General features: G+C 40.4%; 1 protein-coding gene across 1 annotated transcript; it reads left to right on the plus strand.

Annotated features, from left to right (window-relative positions):
* The first annotated feature begins 1387 nt into the window (after nucleotides 1-1387).
* On the plus strand, nucleotides 1388-27683 carry LOC123323671 (ly6/PLAUR domain-containing protein 6). Its single transcript, XM_044912118.1, has 4 exons — nucleotides 1388-1572; nucleotides 9413-9511; nucleotides 24374-24504; nucleotides 26464-27683. Exons 1-4 carry the CDS (start codon nucleotides 1455-1457, stop codon nucleotides 26629-26631), a joined length of 516 nt encoding a protein of 171 aa, XP_044768053.1. The 5' UTR covers nucleotides 1388-1454; the 3' UTR covers nucleotides 26632-27683.
* The last annotated feature ends 216 nt before the right edge of the window (nucleotides 27684-27899 follow it).

Below are 27899 nucleotides of genomic sequence, written 5' to 3' on the forward strand. Positions count from 1 at the left end.
GTGGTTTTTTTCTCCCAGTTTAAGATAAAGTGACTATCTAACATGACCCCTTGTGTGGGCAATAGAACGATGGTATTTACAAAAGAGTAGAACATGAGGAACAGATTCTATAGGAAAGCAGTAAGATGGCAAGCAATTAGCACATATAAATTAAGATATATATCTACATTCTTAGTAAGCCGGACAGTTCAACCCTAGTAAAAGATTTTACTGCTCTGGATTTTAATTGAAAAGGACAGAACCAGAATGAAGGACACAATGATGACTGGTTAGTGCTACAGTGATACTTTTACCTCATTTTATTAGTCGAAGTTTATACACCTTGAATCAGTCATTGGAAGAACAGAATAACACCTAGCATTTACAAATGTGGATTCAGTGGCCAGACTGTCTCGGTTTGAACCAACTCTTCTCCTCATCTGCTGGATTTCAGTTTACTCAAAATGGGATGGTAATAGTGCCTACCTCATAGGATTGTTGGGGGAATTAATTGATACATGGAAAGGGCTTCAGTAGCACCCGGCCAATATTGTTAGTTATGTTAAGGAGATTTCGAGCAGCAAAGATACTTGTTTTGGGAGAGGCCAATTTACCTACATTTCTTTCTTCCTTCCTTCCTTTTTCTTCCTTCCTTCCTTTTTCTTTCTTGCTTCTTTTTCTTTCCTTCCTTCTTTCTCTTTCTTTCTTTCTTCCTTCCTTCCTTTCTTTCTTTCTTTCTTACTTTCTTCTTTTTCTTTCCTTCCTTCTTTCTTTTGCTCTCTTTCTTTCTTCCTTCCTTCCTTTCTTTCTTTCTTACTTTCTTCTTTTTCTTTCCTTCCTTCTTTCTTTTGCTCTCTTTCTTTCTTTCTTCTCTTTCCTTCCTTCCTCCTTCCTTCCTTCTTTTCTTTTCTTTCTTTTCTCTTCTTTTCTTTTCTTTTCTTTTTTCGTTTCCGAATCTGAAAGCGTACCCTGTATAGGTTTTCTTGGACACCATGACCCAGAAAGCCTGCACTCTCATACCTGGCCTTCACCATTATCAAGGAAATGCTCTTGAACTTTTGTACCTGACTTACTTATTGTTGCATTCTGGCAGACATCCCCTGGCCCTCTGGCAAAAGTACCTGGATTTCATTAAAATCCAATCTCTCTTGATACCATCTCTGCTAGATATGAGAGGGGACTGCTACCCGTGGAGCTTTAGCTACTTGAGTAAGAATAGATTGGGGCTGGAATGTCCTAAATGCTCTGAAATCACCGTTCATAAGGCTTCTCTCCATGTCTGCTCACTTCCTTGTGCCTTTGGCTCCCTGTCTGCCCCGAGCCCATCCTCCCAGCACAGCTCTGCCAAGTCTCCCATGGTTTCCTCGAGTTGGACATTGAGATGAGTCTTGCTTCATATTTCAGGTGCGACTTCCCTCCCGTGGTCCCAAGTTCTGGCCCCCGGGCCCCCTGCATGAGTGACGCTTCAGTCTGCCATGGACCCTGGCCCTGCCCTGGCCTGGCTCCTGTTCCTGAGCCTGCTGGCTGATTGTCTGAAAGCTGCTCAATCACGAGACTTCACAGTGAAAGACATTGTCTACCTCCATCCTTCAAGTAAGACTCCGTTCTCTTTGCTGCAGAAGTGTCACTTTACTTTGAATAAGATGTGAGTTGAAAAATGGACAGGAAAAGTCAGCCTTCCATGCAGGGGAGACCTTGGCTGATTGAATTGGGGGGTGCAGATGCTCCCAAAGATGTTGTATGCTTTACCCTCACCTTTTTATAGGGCCTTTTTTATTTCAAGGCAGATTGTTAAGGCTTGTTTTCTCTGTTCCCAGCACAGTCGCTCTGATTCTGAACACCTTTCCCTTTAACTCGTGCCAGCTCTCAGTCAGTTATCAAAGTGAACCGGCATGTCCCAGGCAGAGGTATTCGTCAAAGATCAGTCCTTGAGAGGCAAGATAATCGCTGGTCTTCCTGTCTGTGCTTCTGATTCTCAGTTTCAGCGTGATTGGCCTCCCACAACTTCCTATTCTCTGTCCTTTTGGTTTCCTGTGTTTAAGAATCATCTAGGGAGTGCGTAATAACGTCGGTGCCCAGACCCCTTCCCTGGAGTGTCTGATTGCACATATCTGGGACTGTACCCATGAATTTTGCTGAAAGCAAAAAACAAAACAAAACAGATGCTTCTGTTACTGATGGTGTTCTAAGGATCACACTTCAGGAAACACAGCAGTTTTACTTCCTCTTTTGGTCTCCATCTCTGTATTTATCTTCTCTCTTTTATCTTTGTTTGAGTCGTCTTCTGCATGGCCCCCGTGGTGGTGAGAGCCGGGTATGTTGGGTATATTTTGACCATTAGCATTTGCCCTGAGGTACGTTACTCTTTTGAAATGTTCTGTTCAGCAAACATTTTTTGAGTTTCTACTGTGTGTCAAGCGTTGTAATAGACGTGGGAGGTGTCAGGGCAAATAAAACAGAGTTCTTGCTTTTGAGGATCTTATAGTCCAAGTGGAGGCAGCCGCAGGGACTCCACATGGTTAGAGTATTTAATGTGTATGTGTTCTGGTTTAGATGAGAGGTGTTCCACGGAATGCACAGGGGCTTGGATCTTGGGTCAGTGGCTAGCTCAACTGCTTTGCAGCCTTCTGGGAGGGAGGGAGGGAAGGAAGGAAGGAGGGAAGGAAGGAATTCCCTAACTTTGTGAAGGTTAAATAAAGGAATGCATGCAAAGCACTTAGCAGAGTATGAGCCACAGTATATGCTCAATGAATGTTAGAGGCATCTTGTTAAGTGTTGAGTTCTACATTTCTAGAGTGGATGAAATAATACACACCCTGTTGCATTATTTTGTGAATGAGAAAGAATATCCATAAGATACTAGGCACATATATAATAGTCAATTGGATGTTCGTTGCTTAGGATGTTGTTGTAATTGGCTTAGATGGTAAACTTAGGTTGCTGAAACTATGTCCCTCTAATTTTTTAACTCCAAATATACATTTGGCAGGCAGCAAATAGTTCCTTCAGACTTACTGCTATTGTACATTCTCACCAATAAAGGCTGGTGCCTACTGGTTAATTGTGTGGAAAGATTATCTGGCTCCTTGTTTTTGCGGGACTGTTGATTTTCGTAATCATGAAAAGAAGGTGCTTGGATACCTGCTGTGTTTTCTAGGATTGCATTTTGTTCTTTCCTCCAAAGAGCCATGCTTTTTTTATTAGACTTGGTGAACAAAAACCTAGATTTCAGTCTCAGTTGTGATTGCTAAAGCCTTCAGTTTCTATGGGATTCTTTGTCTGCTTCAGTGATAGACTCAATAGTCACTGGGCCGAAAAACAGGCCTCCGCTGAGGCTGTGATTGTCCACACAGGGTGGGGAGGAAAATCAAGGGGATTGGATTCAAGTGCACAAGAATAAAACAAACACACACACACCACTCCTGCACCAGTGTTGTGGTGGGTCAGTGCCAGGGTTGAGTGGACCCCTATCTGAAAAGTCCATTTCAAAATGGGATCTCTGAAGAATGAGCTCTGCCAGGCCAGAGAAGCAATCACCCCTGCTCTCTAGAAGTTGGCAGGAAAGTTCCACTCATGTAGCCTGTGTTAATTAAATAAGGCCATGACCTGATTAAAAAGAATTCACCAAATAAAGACACCTGAATGGCTCAGTTGGTTGAGTGGCCAGCTCTTGGTTTCGGCTCAGCTCTTGATCTCAGGATCATGAGATTGAGCCCCACACTGGGCTCTGCACTCAGCATGGAGTCTGTTTGAGATTCTCTCCCTCTGCCCCTCTCTCCCCACTCATGTTCTCTCTTTCTCTAAAATAAATACGTCTTAAGAAAAAAGAATTCCCCATATAGAAAGAATTGGTGGGGTTTTCTGATATGATCTTGAGCTATGGAGGCTAGAAGATGTCATTTCTAAGCTAGATTACACATAAATGATTCACCAGCAGCTCTGGGCTGAGTTCTCAGAGTCTCTGTAACTGGTCATTGGGAGTAAAAATTCTTGCTGGATTGAAGTTACTGTCAACAACAGTTCCTACTTCACATTTCTCTGCACTATTTCAGAAGTTTTTGATGTTTGTTTGCTTGTTTTTACACTTTGATTTTTTAAAAGGTCATGTTCCTCTGCCCCTGAGCAGCACCCACTAGACCAGGTTTAGATGGAGTGATCTCTCTACAAATAAGCAGGTTTCTGTAGAACATAGACCATAAAAAATAGATGAGGGAAGAGTGGGATTATTTTGACTTTGAATTATTAATATAATCGCCTCACTTTGTAGATGGAGGCACAAACAACTTTCTTGGGGTTAGCGAGCGAGCCTGATTCAATTTATGTTAGATACCGCTCAGAACCTACCCAAGGAGAAATCAATGATGCCATAGATGTTGAGAAGACACACGAGTTTTCTACACCAGGCAAACAAACTCATTTCCCCTGGGCTGTGAACAGCCCTAAGAGATCATAAGTGTGGTGAGACTGAAACCCTGGTGAGGAGAGTTCAGCATCCCATGACTAATCTGCTGTGATCTCTGGTTCTCTAATTTTTCTGTTTTTTTGTTTGTTTGTTTTTAAAGATTTTATTTTTAAGTAATCCCTACACCCAATGTGGGGCTAGAACTCACAACCCTGAGATCAAGAATTGCATGCTCTACCAGCTAAGCCAGCGAGGCACCCCCTGGTTCCCTAATTTTTGAAGTTTCTAACCTTTGAAAAAAAATCAACTTTATGGCTTTCAAACTTGAGGCACTGTCCTCAATAACATTCTTTTCTATAATTTATATGCTTTTCTTTTCTTTTTCATCTGAAAAATGATGAATTTCCTTCCCACCCTATGATTAAAATACCAAAGACCAATAAAACCTTCAAAACAGGAGTTTGTGTTCAGAGAAATGGAGTGACTTATTTGGTTTCCAGACGTCAGACGAGATAGCAGAAGTTAACATCCTAAGTGGATGCAACCTGTTCTTGCCTCCATTTCTTTACTTATAATAGAAGCCTTTCCTGAGAAACCCAGTTTTCCTCTGGTTGCATATTCTGAGTCTTTCCTTAATCACATGGAACAAAGAGCTATATCCCTGCAGGGGGCTTGCTTATGCCCAGATAGTGAGCCAACGAAGTTTCTTCATAATTCTCTACTTAGGGGGTAAGGGCACTCTCTAGAAAGGTACCAGAAAATGCATTTCTGTCAGAAATATGTTCCTAGTATTCAAGTTATACTGACAATATTTTGTTGCTAGAACTCAGAAAGAAGTTCACTTTATTAAGTTTCTAGAAATGTTAGGTTTGCATCCAGTTTCCAAAACAATGAGAATTAATTTGGCAAGAATAAAACAAGTTTGGATGCATTACGTAGCAGCATGCATTTTAAAACAAGACTCTCTTCTCACCACAGTTTTGATAACTGAAGGCCTTTGTCCAGGCAAAAGTTCCAAGAGGTGGAAACAAAGATGAAATCTCTTCCATCGCCTTACGAATGAATTATAGTTGGTTGAACCACGTCTGACCATGGGACTCTAATGGACAGATTATATTACAGGAAGTAACTGGGCACTTTGACGTTTCTTTTCTTCTTTACAATCACCTACTCTTGAGGGACCAAGGACTTATGCCCTGAAATACAGAATACTAAGCTTATTAACTCTGTGATCAAGAGCCAAATTAGATTCATTCACAGCTGAGGCCACAACGATTTGAAACTCTACTTGCCCTGTAATGCTTTGAAGTAACAAAGAAGAAAATAACACATCTCTTAGGAATCTTTTTCCTTCCTTTTAAAAAAAGGGCTTCTTTATCAGATGCAGTATCAATTAGCAAGTTACTGGAGACAGTTGCTCATCTGTAGACCTTAGTTTTGGTTAAATATTTCCAGAGGGAAGAATTTAACCATTTACTTGGTATTGTGGTATAATTAGCCACTTAAAACTGAGTCTGTTTGAAGAGACTTGTTACTGAAAAGAGTTTGATTATTCACGGATCAGTACTACCAACCAAGATGCAAATACAACTTCCTATAGGCAAATATTAGACAGTTGTGGTTGAGACTCACACAGATAGGAAGTAAAACTCTGAAAAGGAAATCATTTGGTTAATTGTCAGTGATATGTGCTGATAAACATGTTCAGAGATAAATGATATGAAACAAAGCTTCATTTTGCTACCATAGTGTTTTAGCTCATATTCCTGTTTAAATTTTGATATACTTTGGGTTAACTTCAGAGTCCAGGCCTCCTTGTGTAAGAAATAACAGTATTTAATTTAATGTATCACTAATCTTGGAAAAGATCATTTTGAAGGGTCTATTAAATAATCCAAATTTGGGAACACTACAACTTATTAGTTCGAGGTTCTCAGTAAGTTTATTCTTGTAGTGGCTGGATCATCAATCTTCATTCAGAGTTCTTAATTTATCTCTTTGATGGGAAAGTTTCCAGGATTAACTCATCCAACATTCTAGCGAAAAGTTTTACTGGCTGTAGTGATAGATAAAATTGGATGCTCTCGTGAATTAATCATGCAGGCTGAAGTGGTACGGCTAGCTTGCAGTCATAAACCTTGGTGAATATGATGATGATTTTTTGAGAAATACTTTTCTGTGACAAATCATTTACATCCTTTTTTTCCCCAAAACTCTTACTTTGATAATTCTTCAAATTTTACAAGCTGTTTTAAAGTTCTTCTTTTAAACTGACTTACATATTACACGTGAAATTAGTGTTTTCATGTACCCAGTAGGACAGTTGCCTAAAATATTTTGTATGGGTTTTCCTGTATTTGTCAAAATAAGCTAATTTGAGTGTCCATAAGAATATGGAGTGGCTTTAAAATTTAAGAACCTGTTTGTCAGGGCACCTGGGTGGCTCAGTCAGTTAAGCGTCTGCCTTCGGCTCAGGTCATGATCTCAGGGTCCTGGGATCGAGCCCCGCATCAGGCTCCCTGCTAAGCCAGAGAGTCTGCTTCTCCCTCTCCCTCTGCTCCTCTCTCCACTCATGTGCATGCGTGCTCTCTCTCTCTCAAATAAATAAATAAAATAAAAGAGCCTGTTTGTTTTAAATTCTTCAGGCATGTACTTATCTTAAGTAGAATCTTTCAATTCAAATGTAACCCACCTATCTAGACAGCAAGATGTGGAGATATAAACATTATTTGTGTGTAGTTTTACAAAATAGTTTACTTCTGTTTTGTTATAACTGTATGATGGGGAGAGTGTGTCTCCCCATAGAGAAATTTCCTCCTTGGGAAATGTGGCTCCGTCTAAGCTGCTTTCCATTTTAAGGCAGTCCGTGCACTCATGATCATTATGAGTCACCAACTACTTGGAGGAATATAGTTGGCCTCTGAGAAGGTCCAGTTACTTGTCTTTTTTAGACAGTTTATGAGTTTGGATCATGTCAGCTTCTTGGATAGTGTCAGTCAGCTCCATGACATGCTGCAAGCAAATACAAGCAAGGTGAAAATCAGTTAAAGCTGGCCCATAATTTGGCCTTAAGCTGATGCCTTCCTCCTTCATTTATTTTTGATAACATACTTAATTGGTTCCATGTGGGCAAAGCAATTTACCCTGAGATGATTATCTCCACCAGTGGGATATGCAGGCTCAGCCATCTGCGAGGGAGAACAGTTGGTCCTGCAGATGAAGTGTTTGAGTGTCTGTAGTTTTCAAAGAGGCCAGGTAATTTTACAGATTAAAAAAAAAAAAAGTGCAAGTTCTGTTTATAAAAGGCAAAACTCTTAAGTTGATAAGCAGCATGTAAAAGCACATCAGTGAAACGGACAGAGACACCCTGGCGTTCCTGGCACCCTGACATTCTTTGGATGGGGGCTCGTCCTTAAATGCCCACCAGGCCCAGGGCACAGTCTAGAGCGTGACTCTCACCAGACACCTATCTGCCTGAGCATAAATGAAGGCAAAGATACAAGTACCTGGAGGACAGTCTCTTCAGAAGGTAGAAAGGGGCAGTTCAGGGGTGGGGAGGGAGGGCTAGGAAGGGCTTCCTGGAATTGCGCATCCCTAGGCTGGAGCTGGAGGCCTGGAGTGCCTCCACATCCACCACGTGCCCTCAGCATGCTGCCCGTGGGTGTTGGATACGGTCCTGAGACAGCCCTTAGGAGGGTCACCTCTGCACAGCATAGATTTTAGTAAAGAAGACTCTTTTCTTAGGTGATCCTTACCATCTCTAAGGATTCTTTTTTTAAAGATTTTGTTTATTTGAGAGAGAGAGAGAGAATGAGTGGCAGCAAGGGGCAGAGGGAGAGAGAGAGAGAGAGAGAAGCAGACTCCCTGCTGATCAGAAAGCCCGATGCGGGGCTCAAGCCCAGGACCCTGGGATCATGACCTGAGCCGAAAGCAGATGCTTAACCAACTGAGCCACCCCGGCACTGTGTCCATCTCTAGCAATTCTTAACCCTGTCAAGTCAACCAGATAAAAGTATCAGATTGAGCCAGAGATATGGCTACTTTTATAGTTCCAAAATGGTCAAACATAAGGAAATTTTTAAGGATTCAACCTAATATTTATATTTACATATTGACATGTCTATATAAGTTGAAATGTAAGAATCATTGGAAATGTAGAGCGCCTATTTTTAATTGAAATTTTTATTGTGATCATTGTACATTTATAAGCAGTTATAAGAAGTAACACAAGGAGATCCCACGTTCACTTCACTCACTTTCCGCCAATGGTAACATTTTTAAAAACTATAGAATAAAATCACAACCAGGTTATTAACATTGGTATAATCAATCCACCTGCCTTATTCGGATTTCCCCAATTGTATTTGTGCTCATTTGCATGTGTGTGTATTTAGTTCTACACAGTTTTCTCACATGTGTAAGTTTGTATAGTCATCACCAAGTCAAGACACTACACAGTTTCAGTAGCACAAGAATTCCTATTGGCCTCCCCCCCAGTTTCCTCTCACCCTGCCCCCAACCACTGCCATCCCTAACCCCTGGCAACCACTAATCTTTCCTCCATTTCCAAAATGTTGTCATTTTTAAAATGTTATGTAAATGGAATCATACAGCATATAACCTTTGGGGATTTTTTTTCACTTCGCATAATTCCCTGGAAATTCATCCAAGTTGTTGGATGTATTAATAGTTCACTTTTATTGCTAGTATTCCATAAAATGGAGGTACCACCGTGTGTTTAACCATTCATTCATTGAAGAACATCTGAATTGTTTCCAGTTTTCAGCTATTACAGTTGAAGTCACTGTGAACGTTGGCATACAGGTTTTTGTGTGAGTATTAGTTTTCATTTCTCAGAGATAAATGCCCAAGAGTGCAATTGCTGAGTCATGGTAGTTACATGTTTAGTTTTTTAAGAAACTGCCAGGCAGGCTGTTTTGAGAATCCTTTTTAAAAAATGAAAATGTCTAACTTCAGGATTCTGTGCTCAGTTTAAAAAAAATTAATCATTTTTCTTGATCCTTTTTCTAGCCACACCATATCCTGGTGGATTTAAGTGTTTCACCTGTGAAAAGGCAGCAGACAATTATGAGTGCAACCGATGGGCTCCAGACATCTACTGTCCTCGAGGTAAACTCTCAGTAGACAGATTGGGGTGCCCAGAGCTGCCCATGAGTGAACAGCCTTGTTGACTTTGACACATAGAGGCGTCAAATGATGCTTGCAATCTCAACCACTTTTCTTGTCTAAGGCTATGAGTAGATCTTTTATCATCAACTTATCATCAAAGGCTTTTAGAGACATAAACTAATCGTTAGGATTGCCCCCTTTCTCATGAAGCATCATTGGAGCACCAAAAGAGGTAAGTGATCCTTCCCACCCCCAGGCCCAGCCAAATGCAGGACAAGAAGAGAACAACCAGCCTGTTGGCCACTCTTTGAAGCATTAGTCATTGTACTGTAACTTCTTTTATGTGAAGTATGAATTGATGTTCATATAAAGATCCCATTTATTACATATCTTGCCAGAGGCTTCTATCCTGAGAGTGTATGAAAGCTAGAATTCTAAAAGCCATCATTGCACACACACACACACACACAAAACCTGAGCTTTTTAAACTATTAAGTTCTTTTTGAAGGATGAGATGGATGCCCAATTGAAGCATGAAATTTTGACCTAGAGGTCCATTTCAAAATGATGTAGAGGTTTCACATTCACATTCATATCTCTTTTATCCTCCTGAATAAAAAAGATAGTTATATTTGGCTATAGAGTCATTATTAATTGGCTTTTAATTTTGGAGGACCGTCCATCTGATGGGGAGATGATGAGGACAGAGCATTTTACTGACAAATGGGTAGTTAGATGTGTTTTGCTGATGGTTTAATCCAGTTATTAAAATGACTGAGTACACCTAAGCCAAATCTATTATTTTTTAACGTGATGCCGGGGCTCTTACACTTACACTCGTGAAAGGCACTCTGTCTCCCATGGAGGACTGAACACAGGGAGATGGAAAGTGAAATTAAGAGACTGTCAGCTGCCTAAGCCAGTGCTGTTTAACCCATCCACTTCCACTTAGGCTGCCCAGTAGAAACACCTGTGGATCTCTTCAAAATTGCTGGAATCTATGTCCTCCCTAGGCCAGTGGTCCTCAAACTCTAGCATGATCAGCATTCCCTGGAGGGCTTATTAAAACATAGATTTCTGCCCCCACTCTTGCCCCATTCCTGATTCAGTGAGTCTGTGATGGGGTCTGAGAATTTGCATTTCTTTTTTTTTTTTTTTTTTTAAAGATTTTATTTATTTATTTGACAGAGAGAGACACAGCGAGAGAGGGAACACAAGCAAGGGGAGGGGGAGAGGGAGAAGCAGGCTTCCCGCCGAGCAGGGAGCCCGATGCGGGGCTCGATCCCAGGACCCTGAGATCATGACCTGAGCCGAAGGCAGACGCTTAACGACTGAGCCACCCAGGCGCCCCGAGAATTTGCATTTCTAAGGAATTCCCAGGTGATACAGATGCTGCTGGTCTAGAGACCACGTGATAAGAAATGCAACTCTACAGAACTTGAACCAGCATCTCTGAGATCAGGGCCCTGCACTGGTGGACTTAAATATCACAGGTGATTCTAATGAACAGTCAGGGGCCAGAACCACTGGGAGCTCCTCTCCCCACTAATAGTAAGTGAAACGTACTGTTGTCATTTCCAACCAATTTCCTCTTGTTTACTTTTAGGTAGAGATGTTAATGGGGTCCCAAATGACCATAGGGAAGAGAAAAACATGGAGATGCTGAAGATTGGCTTAATCACAAGCTAGATATCCCACCATCCTGGTAAATCAAAGATAAGTCCTGTCTGCAGGGCCTTCTGCAATCACACGCTTATTTTGGACTAAGCCAGTGTTTTTCTAACATTACCCCTACAGAATGAACATTTGGATAGGTTGCTCATGGACTTGGTTGAACCACTGCTTCTCAAACTTGGTGGCCCACTGAAATCACAGGGGAAGATTTTAAAACACTGAGGCCTGGGTCCATTCTCAGGGATTCAAATGGTGTGGGGTGTGGCTGAGCATAAGGCTTTCTGAAATCTCCCAGGGTCATTCTACTAGGCAGCAAAATTTGAGACCCATTGTAAACAGTGACTCTGGACAAAACCAGGATGGTTGGTTTGTGTAGCCAATAACCTTTAGGATGGTTCCAGCAGGGACAAAGGTGGCAGGTTAGCTTTTGAAACAGTTGCCACAAGTCGGATGTACTGCAGAGGACACGTGGCAATGCTTTTCTGGGCATTGCTCTAGCAGAGAGGATGCAGAGGACAAGGAGGGATTGTGAACTGGTGCGCTCAGGCTTTGGGCCAGATTTCACAGAGGCCCAGCCCAAGTCCGATGGTGGGCAAGTATATCCCTGTCACAAAGGAAAAACAGGTGACCGGTAGCATTTTGCTTGAATTCCTCTCAGGAAGGGAGAACAATCCCTTCTGGTGCTTCCTTCAAAGGTCAAAATCTGTCCTTCCAAAGTACAGCTATCTGAAAGAATCACAGTGTTCACACAATTCCTCTTTTTCCCTTCTTTCCTCCCACTTTTATCTTTTTGTCCTTAAATTTATAAGGATAAATGGAAAGTGATGCCCTGAGGTTCATGACACAGAACCACCATGCCAGGCTTTTCGGGGGATTATACAGCGAAAGATAGGAATCTGGTTTCTTCTTTCCGGGAGCACCCAGTTAGCTGGGGAGATCAGATCTGAACGTATCAAATGTCAAATATATCAGGACAAAAGCGCCAAATGAAGCATGGCGTTCCGTGCTGTGGGAGCTTATGGGAACAACTGCTGTTTGGGGGCTGAGGTGGCTAGGGACGGCATTGTGGACCCGGAAGAGGCAACAGCTCAGAAGTGGGCAGCGGAAGTAGAATGTCGAGGAGGGCGTGGCTTCGGGGAAGTCACTCAGAGCAAAGGTTTGGAGACGGGATTCCCAGGTGTGCTCACTGGACGGGAAGAGACCCAAACTGGGCGTAGCAGCTAGTTCATGTCGGAGAATAGCGGGAACAAAGAAACGTAGCTTGATTTTTTTTGTGGGGGCCTTGAACCTGTCAGGGAAGGAGTGGAGACTAAAGCTGTAACCTGAGAAGAGATGGAGCCACACTTAGCTTCCTTCTTGACCAACCCCACTTCCCAGGGGCCATCCATCTTTCCCCCTGGGTTTTCTCCAGATTTTTCTCACAATGAAAATAGCGTCATAATTCTTAGATTAAAATCTGAGTTGTATCTAACTACTGAAAACTACTGACTAACCCTAAATTTATTTTTTTTCTGTTGATGATTAGTTTGAAGCAGCAATAGGACTACCGACAGGCTTAGTAAGGGAAGCTCAGTAGATGCTATGGAAAAACATCCTGGCTTTCTGTGATATTCTTAGGTTTTTGTTTTGTAACATGTTTAGGTTTTAATTAGCACATGATGTGAAAATAACTTGTTGAAAGCGAAAAAAACCATTTCTTGTAAGTATTTAATCTTATCTCTATGGAATAAGCCCACATTCCAGATTGCTTCGGGGATCACCTGGGTTTCAAGAATTTTTGAAAACTGAACTCGGTCAAACGGAGATACACAGAGACTATTGTATTTTAGCAGCTGAGGTAAGCTTGCTTACAGACTTGTCGTGAATCATCATTTGGCAAAATAAGCATCCAGAAAGCCTGGTCCTAACTAGAATCCCTCTGTCGGGCAAGGGTGGCATCAGCCAGCCTCCTCTAGCTCCCTCAGGTTCCTATCACTCTTACCTTGGAAATGTGTGTTATGTAAGTATTTTCTTCTCTGTCACTTTGTTATTGCCTCTGGCACTTACAGATTCCTGCTACCATACAGGACAATTTAAGAGCCTTCCATGGCTGGCTCTCATTGCTTCACTTGGCTGGCTTCTCTTTAGTCTTTGGTCTCCGAGCACTTACAGGACAATAACTAGAGTCAGAAAGGATCTTGAAATCATATTACATGAGGGACCAGTTAAAGGAACTGGTGAAAGAAAACAAGAGTTAAGAGTATGCATTTAGATCCAAAGGTTTTGCCTGTGTGCAAGCTTAAAAACCTTGAGAGAGGGGCTGTCTCAATGTTCATTAAGAGTCTGTGGGATTAAATGTCAAGTCAAAAACATTACAATTTTCAAAAAGGCTCATTCTGTGGAGGATGCCTAAGCAGCCAAGGCTTTTATGTTTCTTCTTGATTATGAAGTGCAGAGGCCTCCCTTGAAGGCAAAATCTTCCACTTGAAATTACTGCCGATGCAAAATCAGACCAGGAGAAATCTTGAGATAGAGGGATACGTATCCTTTAGGCACCAGCTTCTGTGCTGCTCACAGTTTTTCTGTGCAAGTAAAGAAAAAGCTGGGCATGACACTGGGTGACTCTTTTTACATCTGTTAATATAACTGTGGTCCCCCACATAACTGAAGACAAGCCCTATGGTTACAAATTTTCAGGAAAGACCTTTTTATTGTTGACTTCTTTCAGTTGGAGCCCAGGCTGAGACACATAGCCTTTCTGTTTTACTTTACCTTCGGTGGATTCTTTTTTTCTCTTTTAGATAATGTTAGGCTATAGCCCTTCAAGGTTTCTACCATTCTATAGGGGTATCTATTCTAGCTCTAAACCCTGTGAAGACCCCAGACTTCACATCTTCTTATAGTCCATCTATGAACACCTCCCAGCCTCCACCTCCATCCTGGGTAGGGAACTCAGAACCTACGGTGGCCCTTAGAATTTCCCTTACATTCAGGAGAGTTCATTTGTATATCAACAGAGGGTATTGGCTATATGTTATCTGACACTCCTGGCTTCTATGTAATAAAGTAGTGTTTAGGTGATCTATCTTGTCATATTGCTAAATGTTTTTAAAGTAAAAATTTTAAAATTAAGGTGTAACATCCATGCCAGAAAGTAAATAGATCATAGGTGCTGAGCTCATTGAAATTTCACAAGTGAACAGGCTGTGTGTCTGTCACCCATGTTAAGTAACAGAACTTCAGAAGGCCACTAGGGTCCCCCAGTCATTACACCCCTCTCCCAGAGGTAACACAATTATGACTACTATCATTGAGCTATATATAAATGGAATCACAGAATGTATTCCTTTCTTTCCCACATTTTCTATGTGAGAGTCATCCTTGTTTTTATGAGCCACAGAGTTATTCTCATAGGTGTATATATACTAAAATTCATCCATTCCACTCTTGATGGTTTTTGAATGTCGTGAGCATTCTTGTACATGTGTTTTGGTACGTGTATGTATGAATTTCTGCTAGGTCTCTCCCGGGTTGGGGGGTGTTGCTGGGCATGTGGTATGCATGCTTTGGCCTTACCAGATACTACCTAGCAGTTTTCCAGAATGACTGGACCAAGGTATGCTCTCCCCGGCAGTGCCTGAGAGTACCAGTTCCTGCACAGCCTTGCCAACGCTTAGTGTTGACAGAAACAATAGAGGCTAGAAGTTAATGGCATGACATTTTTAAGGCACTGAAAGTAAATAACCACCATCCTAGAATTCTGTACTCAGGCTGCCAGCCTTACTTTTCTGCATTTTCCTTCTCTCCCGGCTACCCCGCTTCTTCTGAATTCCCGTTTGTGCCTCCCAAATCCCTTGAGAGTGACCAAGGCTCTGCTCAGCTTCTCTGTCCCTCAGCAGGGCTCTGGGCTTGGCTTCTCCGCCTCCACGTGTACAACTTTGGAGTCCACAAGTGCCTTGAGGGCAGAACAGGTATAGAATGTCAGGCTCAACTCAACGTGTCATTCGTTCCGCTTGTATCTCGCTCTTCAAATCCTGTCTGCCTTGGTAGCTCATCTATGCTTCCACACAGATTTGTGTTGTTTTAATTTTATCTGGCTATTGTAATTTTATTCTATTGTTTCTTGGTAAGAAGGTACAAGCTAGTTCATTTCAGCTAGCATTGTAATTCCCAGATTTATTCTTTAATTAGAACTTTTCCAGTAGTTTTTAACTCAAGTTCTATCAGCCTAAACAAGATGGGTTTTCTTTTGACACCCTGAAATCATCTAACCTACTTCAATTCACAGTGGTTTTGCCCAAGTATTTTCTATTAACATATGCCTCAGATAGGAAGCATCTCTTTGATGCTTTTGTCTTTCCACTTTTAACTACTGTTCATGGTAAGGTCCTGTTTATCCTCACTACTTTGACATACCTTCCCAACCATCTTTTTGGCCTTTGTCTGGTAATAAGCACATAGCTTTCTGAGTTTCATTGATTTGCTTTAAAACAGAGTTTCCTCAACTTAACATGTTGCCTGTCCTTAGGAGGTATGGATGATGATGATTATTTTTTTTAAGACAAGACAAAAACAAAAACTAGGAAAGTATCTGTTTGGCAGTTTCTTCAGGAGGTACCAACTATAGGGTAAAGGAGGACAATTATGACTCAATCAGATTGATAAGTATTCATTTATTTTTAATTTCTGCCTTGAAGAATTTTTTACTTGGGGCAAGAAAAGAAAAGAGTGTCTGGGGTGCCTGGGTGGCTCAGTCATTAAGCGTCTGCCTTCAGCTCAGGTCATGATCCCAGGGTCCTGGGATGGAGCCCCACATCGGGCTCCTTGCTCTGCAGGGAGCCCACTTCTCCCTCTCCTCCCCGCTTGTACTCTCTCACTGTCTCTCCTTCTCTCTCTCTCTCTCTCTCAAATAAATAAATAAAATCTTAAAAAAAAAAAAGAAAAGAAAAAAGTGTCTTTTAGGGGTCTGTGGAGAGTAATTGATAGGATCAGGAAAGTCAAGAGATTAATCAGATGCCTGGATACCAGAAACCATGTGATAATTCCTAATTGGAGTACACTTTAAATAATTGAGCTTATCTGCAACTCAGTTTGTAGCTTGTTCTTCTCATAAGTCTATTTTCTTTTATCTTGGATTCTTTTTTCTTTCACTTTCCATTTTACTGAACTTATAATTGAGGTGTGACATACACAGAATAGTGAACAGCACGATGAATTTTCACAAATTGAACATATTATGGAAGCAGCACCCTGATTAAGAAATCAATTTTTTTTGACAGCCCAGAGGCTTCTTACATGGCTGTTTTGGGTTACTATCTCTACCACCAAGGATCCTGTAATAGGCTCAAATGTGTCCCCCCAAAATTCACATGTGAAGCCCTAACCCCCAGTACTTCTGAATGTGATTATATTTGAAGATAAGGTCCTTAAAGTGGTAATTCAGGTTCACTTATGAAAAGGAGATTAGGACATAGACACACTAGAGGAAAGACCATGTAAAGATACAGGGAGAAGTTGCCCATCTGTGAGACAAGGAGAGAGGCTTCAGAAGAATTCAACCCTGCTGACACCTTGAACTTGGACTTTCAGCCTCCAGAATTGTGAAAAAATAAATTCTGCTCTTTAAGCCACCTAATCTAAGTTACTTTGTTGTGCAATTTATCTAGAATCTATAATTACCCTGAATCTAAAACCAGACTAAGTACCAAAAACAATAACAACAACAAAAACCTGCAGTCTAATATTCCTTATGAATATAGTCACAAACATCTTTAATATAATATTAAACAAATAGAATTTAGCAATATTTAAAAATAAGCCTGACCAAGTGGCTATATATTTCAGGGATGCAGGACTAGTTCAATATTTGAAAATCAATCAGTATAATCCACTATATTAACAGGCTAAAGACAATAAAATCACGTGTTAATATCAACTGAGGCAGAAAAAGCATTTCACAAAATTCAGCACCATTCATGATCAAAAACTTTCAGCAAAACCTCATGCAAGAAACTTCCTCAACTTGATAAAGAATATTTATTTTAAAAAACCTAGCAAATATTATACTTACTAGTGAAAGACAAAATACTTTCCTGGTAAGATCAAGATCTAGGCAAGGATGTCACTTTCACCATTCTTATCCAACTTCATGCGAAAGTTCTACCCAGTGCAATAAAGCAAGGAAATAAAAGGCATACAGATCGGAAAGGAAGAAATAAAACTGTCCCATGTCACAGATGACACGATTTTCTAAGGAGAAAATCCCAACAAATCTACACAAAACTCCTACAACTAATAAGTTCAGCAAGGTCACAAGATAGTAAGATTAACATACAAAATTCAAATGTACTTATATATACTATCAATTAACATGTGACCATTGAATTTAAAAATATAATACCATTTACAATTGTTCAAAAAATTAAATACTTCAAGGTAAATCTAATAAAACATATACAAGACTTGTATGCTAAAATCATAAATGCTAATGAAAGAATTCAGAGAAAATTTAAGTAAATGGAGACTTCCATGTTCATGAATTGAAAACTCAACATAGTAAAAATGTCAATTCTCCAAATTTATATGCAGGTTTTACACAATTCCTATCAAAATTCTAGCAAAATTTCTTGTAGTTATAGACAAGATTATTATACAATTTATATGGAAAGGTAAGAAACTAGAATAGCTGGGTGGCTGGGTGATAGGCGTTGGGGAGGGTATGTGCTATGGTGAGCGCCGTGAATCGTGTAAGACTGTTGAATCACAGACCTGTACCTCTGAAACAAATAATACATTATATTTTAACAACAACAACAACAAAAAGATAGCAGAAGGGGAAGAATGGAGGGGGGGAAATTGGAGAAATAGGAGGGGGAGACGAACCATGAGACTATGGACTCTGAGAAACAAACTGAGGGTTCTAGAGGGGAGGGGGGTGGGGGGATGGGTTAGCCTGGTGATGGGTATTAAAGAGGGCACGTACTGAATGGAGTACTGGGTGTTATACACAAACAATGAATCATGGAACACTACATCAAAAACTAATGATGTAATGTATGGTAATTAACATAACATAATAAAAAATATTAATAAAAAAGAAACTAGAATAGCTGAAATAATTTTGAAAAAGGAATAAAGTGGGAGGAACCAATCTACCCTCTTTCAAGATTTCTCATATGGTTACAGTATTCAAGACAGTGATATTGTCAGAGGGATAGACCATAGATCAATAGAACATAATAGAGATCTCAGAAAAAGACTCTGAAAAATATGTCCAACTTATTTTTGACAAGGATGCAAAATCCAATTTACTAGAGGAAAGAGCCTTTTCAACAAATGTGCTGGAGCATTTGGACATCCATGGGCAAAAAATGAACCTCAACCTAAGTATTACACCTTTTACAAAAGTTAATTCAAAATTAATCATAGACTTAAATGCCAAATATAAAACTGTATAACATTTAGGAAAAAAACAGAGGATAAAATCTTTGAAATCTATGGGTAGGCAAAGAGTTCTTAGACTTAATAAAAAAAAGCATGATCTGTAAAAGGAAAAAATGATAAATTGGACTTTATCAAAATTAAAAACTTCTGTTCTACATAAGACCCTGTAAAGAGGATGAAAAGACAAACAACAAACTGACATAAAATATTTGCTAATCAAATATCTGACAAAAGACTAGTATCTAAAATATATAAAGAATTCTCAAAACACAATAGTAAAAAACAAAATAAGAAAAGAACAAATTCTGCTGCAAAACCATAAAAAAACGGGACACAGAGGGAAAAAAAAAGAAAAGGACAAAAAACATGAATAGATATTTCACCAAGAAAGATAAATAGATGGCAAATAAGCACATGTTCAACATCATTAGCCATTAGGAAAATGCAAATTAGAAACATGATATATCACTATACATCTATCAGAATGGCTAAAATTAAAAAAAAAAAAAGCAACACCATCAAATACCAGTAATAATTAAGAGAAACTAGATCATGTATATATTGTTGGTGGGAGTATAAAATGGCACAGCTACTCTTGAAAACAGTATGGCAGTTCCTTAAACAATTAAACAGGCATTACCGTATACCTAGTAATTCCACCTCTGAGCATTTATCCCAGAGAAATGCAAACCTGTGTTCACACAAAAGCCTTTATACAAGTGTTGATTGCAGCTTTATTAATAATATCCCTAACCTAGATACCCTTTCAATGGGTGAATGGTTAAACCAACCTTGGTAAACCCATAGCACGGAATACTACTCAGGATTAAAAGTTAGCAAACTGTTGATACAACAATCTAGATAACTTTCAAATGAATAAGGCTGAGTAAAAATGCCTAACCTCAAAAGTTTACATGCTGTATGAGTCCATTTATATAACATCCTTAAAATGACAAAATTATAGAAATGAAGCACAGATTAGTAGTTACCAAGGATTAAGGAGGGGTTGGGGGAAGGTGGGATGAGGATGTGAGAATAAGAAGTTGACATGAGTGATCCTTGTGGAGATAGAAATGCTCTGTATCTTGACTGCAATGTCAATATCCTGATTGTGATACTATACCATAGTTTTGCAATATGTTGCCATTTGGGGAAAAGTGGGTGAAGAGTACATGAGATCCCTCTGTATTATTTCTTACAAGCTCATGTGAATCTACAATTATCTCAAAATAATAAAAACACTAATTAAAAAAATCAATCAGTAAAATATATATACATACATATATACATATATATATGTATATATGTCAATTGTGTTAATGTTGAGAAACTCTGACTTAGAAGGAAAGCCAGACATACCAAATGAGGAAACTAAGAAGGGCTGTGAACCTGGTTGGGAGAAATTCAAGGAAGGTTTCACAGAATTCATCACATTTAGATTGAACCTTGAACAGGTTTCCAGGAGCAGAAGATGGGGGAACTTTTTGTTGTGAAGAATGGTCAAAAGATGTAATGTGGTGTCTCAAGGTATTCAGCTAGCAATGATGAGGTAGTCTGGTCCTAGATCAAGGGGGAACATTGAATAATAATAAGTGCTGAGTTTCAAGATGTGAGTTATAAATGTAAGGGGTTCCTTTAGCAGGGAAGCAAAGCTACTCTTACACTCCTGACACACAACTTTAGGAGCAGGGAGAAAGCAATGGACCACCTACTGGCCACTCCAATAGGCTAACTAAACCTAGCAGTATGCATCCAGGGCTTCTTAACAGGTAGGGTTCACTCAGGCTCTCATAGACAGTGAGAGGCATGACCTGACCTTGGTTTCAGTAACATATCTGGTGGTTGTTGGCACCTGCATTGGAAAGGAGAGAAGTCAGAGACAAAGAAGACAGGAAATGATGAGGTCCTACACTGGGAAAATGGAAAATGGAAAATGGAAAATGGAACAGAAAGATTAGATGGATAATGGAGACATTTCAGGGGACCTGGAGACACCCAGCTTGGAAAGAGAAATCTGAGCTGATTCTGAATGTCCTAGTCCAAGTTGGAGGTGCCACATCTCAGGATGTCCCTTCCTAAGATAAACACAGGAAGATAAACAGATGGGGGGAATTTGATTTGTTTGAGCTACATGAGGTGTGAGGTGCTGCTGGCAATGTCCAGGAGATAGCTGCAGATTTGTTCTATAGTTTGGGAGAGAGTATCAGACTGAAGATAAGGTCATCGGAGGTTGAATGAAGTCACTTGAGAAGAGGTTCAAGAACAGAACGTGGGAGAATATCAACATTTAAGTGAAGGAAAGTGTAGGAAGAGACCAGAAATGCAGGAGAAAATCTAGAAGACAAAACTCCGAAGCCCAGGAGAATCATGCAGAGGACGTTATATATAGTAGATCCCAGAGCTGCAAAGACATCCTTTGGGGTCAGACATGGGCGAAGGGCATCCAGCTGGACACTTAGGCAAAGAGTCATTGCAGAGGAGGACCTGGAAGGAGCAGAGCCGGATGTGAAGGGTGAGGGCACAGTCAAGAATCAGGCTGGGACTCTGCCAGCAGCTGCCACTAGACTTATTTTTTCAATATAATTTATAATACTATGATTAAAGCTATATTCCTCCCATTAATTTTCTAACACATGGTGAATGGTTCTCTAGCATCACTTTAATCATTATAGATGTTTGTAAAAAAAACAAAACTTGTGGACCCAAAGGGAATAACTGAGTGGTGAGGAAGCCTTTACCAGGAAGTTGGGTCATTTTTAAGTCAAATCATTTGGTGTATATTTTGTTTAAATACAGCTTCCATTATTAGAAACTGAATATTGGTGGGTAAATGGAAATTTATATTTTAGCTTTGAACCTTTTTTTTAAATTTCAGAACTAGGTTATGAAATTTCTGTGTGTGTGTGTGTGTGTATTTCATGAAAAATTATGTATTTTGTGTTTTCCACTAGTTGATTAAGCTCTCTTATACCCAGTTCTGCTTTCAGTTGCATGCCTGTGAGTCTTACAGTAAAAGACTTTTGTTTCATCACCTCTGGGAATACCATGCAGTTGCAGAATATGAGATTTTAGAGGCCAAAACTAACTTGGTAGAAATTCAAATCCATCTTTTATCTTTTAGATAAAAGCCTTTGAAATCCTTTTAGTGTGAAGTTATCAGCAGGCTTGATTCTCATATAACCTCACTACTAACCCAAGGATTATTCAGAATGCATGGAGCGTAATGCTTTGTGGCTGAAACTCCTTTTTTATCAATTCTACAGCCCAGTGATAAGCCACATGTGGTCCACCTCATCCTGCTTGGGAAATGCTACCTGCCTGCCCCCAACCCGCCTTGGAGATCACAATACACATTCAAGGCTCTCCTAAGTTGTGTCCTAAAGAAACCTGTTCAACTTTATTTGAATATTTCCAAAACTTATTTAACTGTAGAACCTTTTTTTTTACGTTAACATTTCATAACTCACCTAGGGGTTCTGTAAGATAAGAAGTGGAATGGATTAACGCTTCAGATCTAGGATAGCTGCTGCTGGAAGTAATGGGGTGTTCTCAAAATATCTTTGTTTCATGGGTTAGATTTGGTGAGTATAAGAATATTTTTTATCTAGCCTCATCGCTGATCATTTTTCTCTCCCCAGGATGGCAAGAATTAGTGTATTAGGTACTGGGCTTTCGCATATTTTCCCTGAAAAAAAAAAAAAAAAAAAGCTCATTAGTTGTTATCTTTACAGTGGAATAAATTTCCAATTAATAAATTAAAAGAGAGTTTATTATGGACACAAAAGTAAGAACAAAAAATAGTTATATCAAGTTCACCAATTGTTATTCGAGGCTTACTTAAGACAAGAGAATTTAATACTTGGGGGACAAACCCAATTTCTAAAACTGAAACCATGTAATGGTTTACTTATTCCATAAATGTATGATCTTACCTACTCAGATTTACCTTTGGAGCAATAAAACCTCTGGCAGCTACTCCTGGTTGTCTGCATGAAGAGGAGACAGGAGATAAGAGCATTCCTGTCTTTATTGCTTTCTTGAACATCTGAAGGTGGGATGGGGTGGGAAAGGTGTACCTATCATGACCATAAATGTCCAAGTCTGATACCAAAGAAGTAAACCAGTCCTCTTTGGGAAACGTGGTAAATTTCTCAGGCTACCGGTCTCCATGTGTTAAAACCTGTCACAGGCTTAAAAAATCAGAGATCTTCTACCTCCTCTGCACCGGAAAAACAATCACTCCAACTTTAAAATATTTTAGGACTTGGGGAGGATCATTGCCAGGTGCAAAACTTTCAACTTTTCCTGTGAGCTCATAGGGTGGCCTTACTTACTTCACTTCCAAAGAGCTCTCCAGGACCCTGAGCTAGCTAGGGCTGTCTTGACCTGATTCCCACTGACAAAATTCTGGTCAGGGTGCAGTGTGGGGAAAGCATTTGGGGGAGGGCATTGATCAAACTCAGCCCAGGTACACCCCCCAGTGGTATAATTATTAGGGAAATCTCTGTCCTTGGTAAGATTCAATCAGAGGCCACTCAGGTTCCTGTTTAGGGAGATTGTTAAAAATCCTGAATTTTATGATTCCCAAGATGTGTCAGTGTGGTCTGTATTGGCTCATTCTCAGGGCCTGAAATTCTTAAGCTTCCTTCTTTGGACTTTAGTACCTTGGTTAAAAGCTGCCAAAATTGTAACAGAATATGGTGGGGGAATTTTTATTGCCTAATAAATAATATCATAGAAGGTCATAATTCTATATTAGCCACTAAATATCCAAAATGTATAAAGCATGCAAAATTGAGTCCAAGATATGGGTGAAAAACAGCTCGGTGACATTTCTTAAGAATTATTCATTTTCTGTTTCAATCTGAAAGTGGAGCAGGAACATTCTCCTAAATCCCAGGCTTAGAAAGCTGAACACTGCCTAGAGGCCTTAAAGAATTACTTTGACAAAGCCATTTTTCTTTAGTCTTTAAATTAGAAGTAGAAAAATTCTCCATGGTAGTTTGGAAGAAATCTTAAGTTTTTGGATTCCTAAGACTTTAAGGGATGTTTAGAAACTTATGTCATGGTCCGTCTACATCTGCCATCCTAGAAATCATACTAGGGAGAAATGATGCTCCTCAGTTTTGCAACACCTTCACCTGGGTTAAATTCTAGGATCCAACTATGCTCATTGTCAAGAAGTTCTTTCTTTTGGATAAAGTCATTTTCTGAAGATAAAATGAATCTATTTTTAATTGTTCAGCCCTTACAAGGGAATAGCTGTTTCCAAAACACACACACACACACACACACACACTCCAGCATCTACTAGTCTTTTAACTCCTTGAAAACCACTGTTACCTGCCTAACTTCTTTTCTTTTTTAACCTGTATTCTTTGAACTTTTTCACCCCTTTGTCTTCCTGAAAATTGCTGATTCTCACATCCTAATCATCCCTCCAAACCTCTCGTCCCCTAAAAATAAAAACCAATACAGTGGCAAAATTTTTTTGAAAGGCAAAGAATGATACCATTATATCTTGGTTTCTGGGGATGACGACAGGCAGAGAGACCAGTATTCTTCAGAACGCTCTCCTCCTACTGCGGTGAAGTGCATCTCTCCAAGGACTTCTTTGGGATTGGACATAAACTCAACACAGTGTACATCTCATGTGCTGTTAAATCTCTTCAGGACTTGTAGTGTTGACACTCCTGTTGTTTCCCTTCCGGGCAGGTTGGGCTAACATTTCCCATCTCAACTGAAACATATTTTCTCTGTTGACAGAGACCAGATACTGCTACACTCAGCATACAATGGAAGTCACGGGAAACAGCATCTCTGTCACCAAACGCTGCGTTCCACTGGAGGAGTGCTTGTCGACTGGCTGCAGAGATTCTGAGCATGAAGGCCACAAGGTCTGGGCAACAAAGCAAGTGACGGGTACAGCATAGTCAGCCTTCCTCCACTGCAGATGCGTGCCAGAGCTCATGAGCAAATTCTCACTCCCCAAAGTAGCCTGGCTTTTGACTGTCTTTAAAATACCATTATGTGAAGATTCTCCTTTCCGGTTTGCTCCAAGAGGATAAATTTAGACCAGAGCATAGGAAAACCAGTATAAATTATGTAAACACAACACCAAGAGGGTATTGAAAGTTATTGTAAGCCCTTTCTTTACTCAGAAGAAAGTAATAAAGCCACCAGAAGGAAGAGGAATGAGGGACCAGCTATGTCCTCAATGGTAAAGCATTGCAGATGTAGCAACAATTCATTCGGCCGAGAATGGCCACAGCAGGTTAGCTTTGATAACTGTCTGTGAAGTGAGGCTCGGGTCTTCATTGGAATGCTGACTTGGGGAAGGCATCCATTGGCTCCTGAATCATTTGAGGAGGTGATCAGAGAACCATCTCCTTGTGGGTTTACTCCACTTAAACTCCATCTGGTGCCGATACAGAAGCATTGAGTGTAAAATGAACTTCAAGTGCAGCCTTGAAGGAGAATATAAAGGACCAGAGAAAGGCAGCCTGACTGTGGTTGGAGTGGGGAATGCCCCTGATCTCCTGCTGGCTGTTCGGAGCTGGCCCCACATATAATCTTACATATCAGGCCTTGGCCTTTATTTGGAGTTGGCTCGCTTCTCCCCATCAGGCTGCCTTCCTGGTGGTCGGAGGCAACTTCTACTCTCAAAATCCTGCAATGCCATGTTTAGTGGCATTTAGTAGAAGACACCCAATTTTCAAGCAACTTGAAATACACTAAGTGTACACTTAGTGAAATACACTAAGAATTCAATTTTAAAATATGATCTGCAGCTCCTGGTTTGAAATATAAAAGGTAAACTCAAGGGTTTTACCTCACTCCCCGCCACACTCCCAGCAAGCCTGGCTCTCAGGCTTTATTGTGGCTACTTCACCATGGATAAAGTTAAAGATCAGAGAAGTGACATCATGTGCTCAGGTCACAGAGATGGTAATTATGTCTGACAGAGAGAATTCAAGCTCACTTCTGACCTTCAGTTTCTCTCCTCAAGATTATAATGTCTTCCTAGCCCAAGTCAACTGTGACCAGCCTCAAATCCTTGCAGGATAATGACTCAATAGGATATTGACCATCAGAGAGTTTTTCGAATATTACTGTGCATATGGATCAGTTGGGGATCTTGTTAAAATGCATATTCTGATTCACTAAAGTTGGGGTGAGGTTTGAGATTCTGCATTTCTAAGAGACTCCCAGGTGATGCTGAAGCTACTGATCTGTACTCTGTGTAGCCATGGCCCAAAATAATTTCAGCCAACAGTCCTTTAGGTTTCTCTCTTTCTTACAGTCCCTTAATAAAGTAGTATAAATCAGTAATAATTGCATTAATGAAAACCCTCCAAACTTTAACTCTCCCACAAGAATGGTGGTAGTTACATAGACTGTTCTAATGAAAGTAAATAGTTAAGTTTAAGTTGGGTTGTTTCCACTTCACTTACACTATGGAAATTTGGCAATTGAAAGCTTACCCTCTGAACAGCTTCTTCAAATAGTCAGAAGGGGTTTCTTTGAGATTGTAGGGTATTATAATCCCTATTTCACAGATGGAAAAGCTGAGACCTAAGAAGGTTGTAGAACCCTGTAATAACCATCTGGTGGGATGTCAAAAACAGAACTCGTGTTCCTTGAAGCTTAGTCCAGGGGGTTTTCAAGTTGACCACATTGCTTCCAGTTGAAATTTCATTCCACTTCCTTGAATGCAGGGTTGGTGCCTCTTTTGTGGAATAGGTAATTGTCATTTCAGTCTTACTGTGAGGGAGACCGTTCCTTCCAAAATCCTTGTCTCCTTCCAAGATCTGCCAGCTTCTCATCAGCCTTCTGTTTCTCTTCCTTTCTTTCAGGTCTGCACTTCCTGTTGTGAAGGAAATATCTGTAACTTGCCACTCCCCCGAAATGAAACTGATGCCACATTTGCCACAACATCACCCATAAATCAGACAAATGGGCACCCACACTGCATGTCAGTGATAGTGTCCTGCTTGTGGGTGTGGTTGGGACTCACATTATAGCAGCTGCGAGGCGCCATGTATAGTAGCAATCCATGGGGATCGCCATGGTCCATGGTCATGCATGAGTCGTTGGCTTGACAATAGTTACACGTGCGAAACCATGACACTCACAGATGTCTTCACAGCCAGGCATTTCCACCTATCATGAGGAACAAGCATTGCTTCAGGGTAGTCATTTCAAGTCCAAGACCTCATCAAAGCCAGCCTGCCCCCAAAACAGACCCTGAGTTTTATACCACAGACCTTTCTTTTCACTCCAGGAAATAGTTCTGCATTTTTATTGAGATCTGAGGCTCTTAATTTGGAATACATACATGAGCCATAGGAGGTTCTGGGACCCTCTGAGATGTTAGACAGTATGTTTATATGGACATGCATAGATGTGTATTCTTTAAGAGAAAGAAAGGTAAAGGACCACTGGTTTAAATATAATCATGAATTTATTTATAGCTTTAGAATTTTAAAACTTTGACTCCGAAATGAATGGACTGTTTCCTTGGAGATTCTGACTGAGTCCCTGGAAAAGTAGTAAGCAGTTGTCCAATTTAATTTTCCCCACATTCTTCTCCCAATGGTGGGAATCATATTCCCTCTGCTCTGTGCAGAAAATAAAAGGCAATCGTAAGTTTGTTGCATAGGGGGAGGGGTAGCTGGAGAGGATCTTTCCCAACTTAATGGAACTGGCATCCATAAAGTAGCTGCATATCCTTTCATTATAATTGGTGAGATTGGCCTTGGTTGGGCACCTCATTGTGCTCCATGAGATCCTGAATTCTACCTGGGCCAAAGGGTATCCAAAAAGTCCCAAAGCAGGATAGAGTTTTCTCCACTCATGGGGTTCTATTCAGGCATAGCTAAACTAGACAGAGAGAGGATTTCAGAATGCAAGGAAAGAGATGTGTGGCGGTTGACCCAAGTTCACTGTGAGGGCCCGGTCAGTGGCTTAGCCAGATCTCCCATCTGCACTTCATACTGCCAGAGAGCCCTCCCGGGTTCTTCCTCTTTCAAATCCCCAGGGACTTAAAGGATCGCATTATCTCAAGATTGATGGGGAAAGAAGACATAATATCCCAGGAGGAGAAGTAGGTGGGCCAGTTGGGTGATGGTGAGACTAGTAAGGAGATCCAGTGGGAATTTTTCTTTCTTTTGGGTGATTGCTTTTGAAGTAGATGGTAAAATTTTTGCCATCCTTCCTATATTTTTGGCCTGAGTTACAACTTGTTCTTCTTCCTTGTAAATCATTTATACAATATTTATTTTTATATGGC

This window comes from Neomonachus schauinslandi, unplaced genomic scaffold, assembly GCF_002201575.2.
Source record: "Neomonachus schauinslandi unplaced genomic scaffold, ASM220157v2 HiC_scaffold_168, whole genome shotgun sequence".
NCBI lineage: Eukaryota > Metazoa > Chordata > Mammalia > Carnivora > Phocidae > Neomonachus > Neomonachus schauinslandi.

What these genes read in the sequence shown, in the direction of transcription:
- LOC123323671 (XM_044912118.1), top strand. Translation starts at nt 1,455, where the DNA reads ATGGACCCTGGCCCTGCCCTGGCCTGGCTCCTGTTCCTGAGCCTGCTG. An exon ending in TGTCTACCTCCATCCTTCAA is followed by an intron (nt 1,573 to 9,412) that starts GTAAGACTCCGT and finishes TCCTTTTTCTAG; the next exon opens with CCACACCATATCCTGGTGGA. An exon ending in CTGAGCATGAAGGCCACAAG is followed by an intron (nt 24,505 to 26,463) that starts GTCTGGGCAACA and finishes CCTTTCTTTCAG; the next exon opens with GTCTGCACTTCCTGTTGTGA.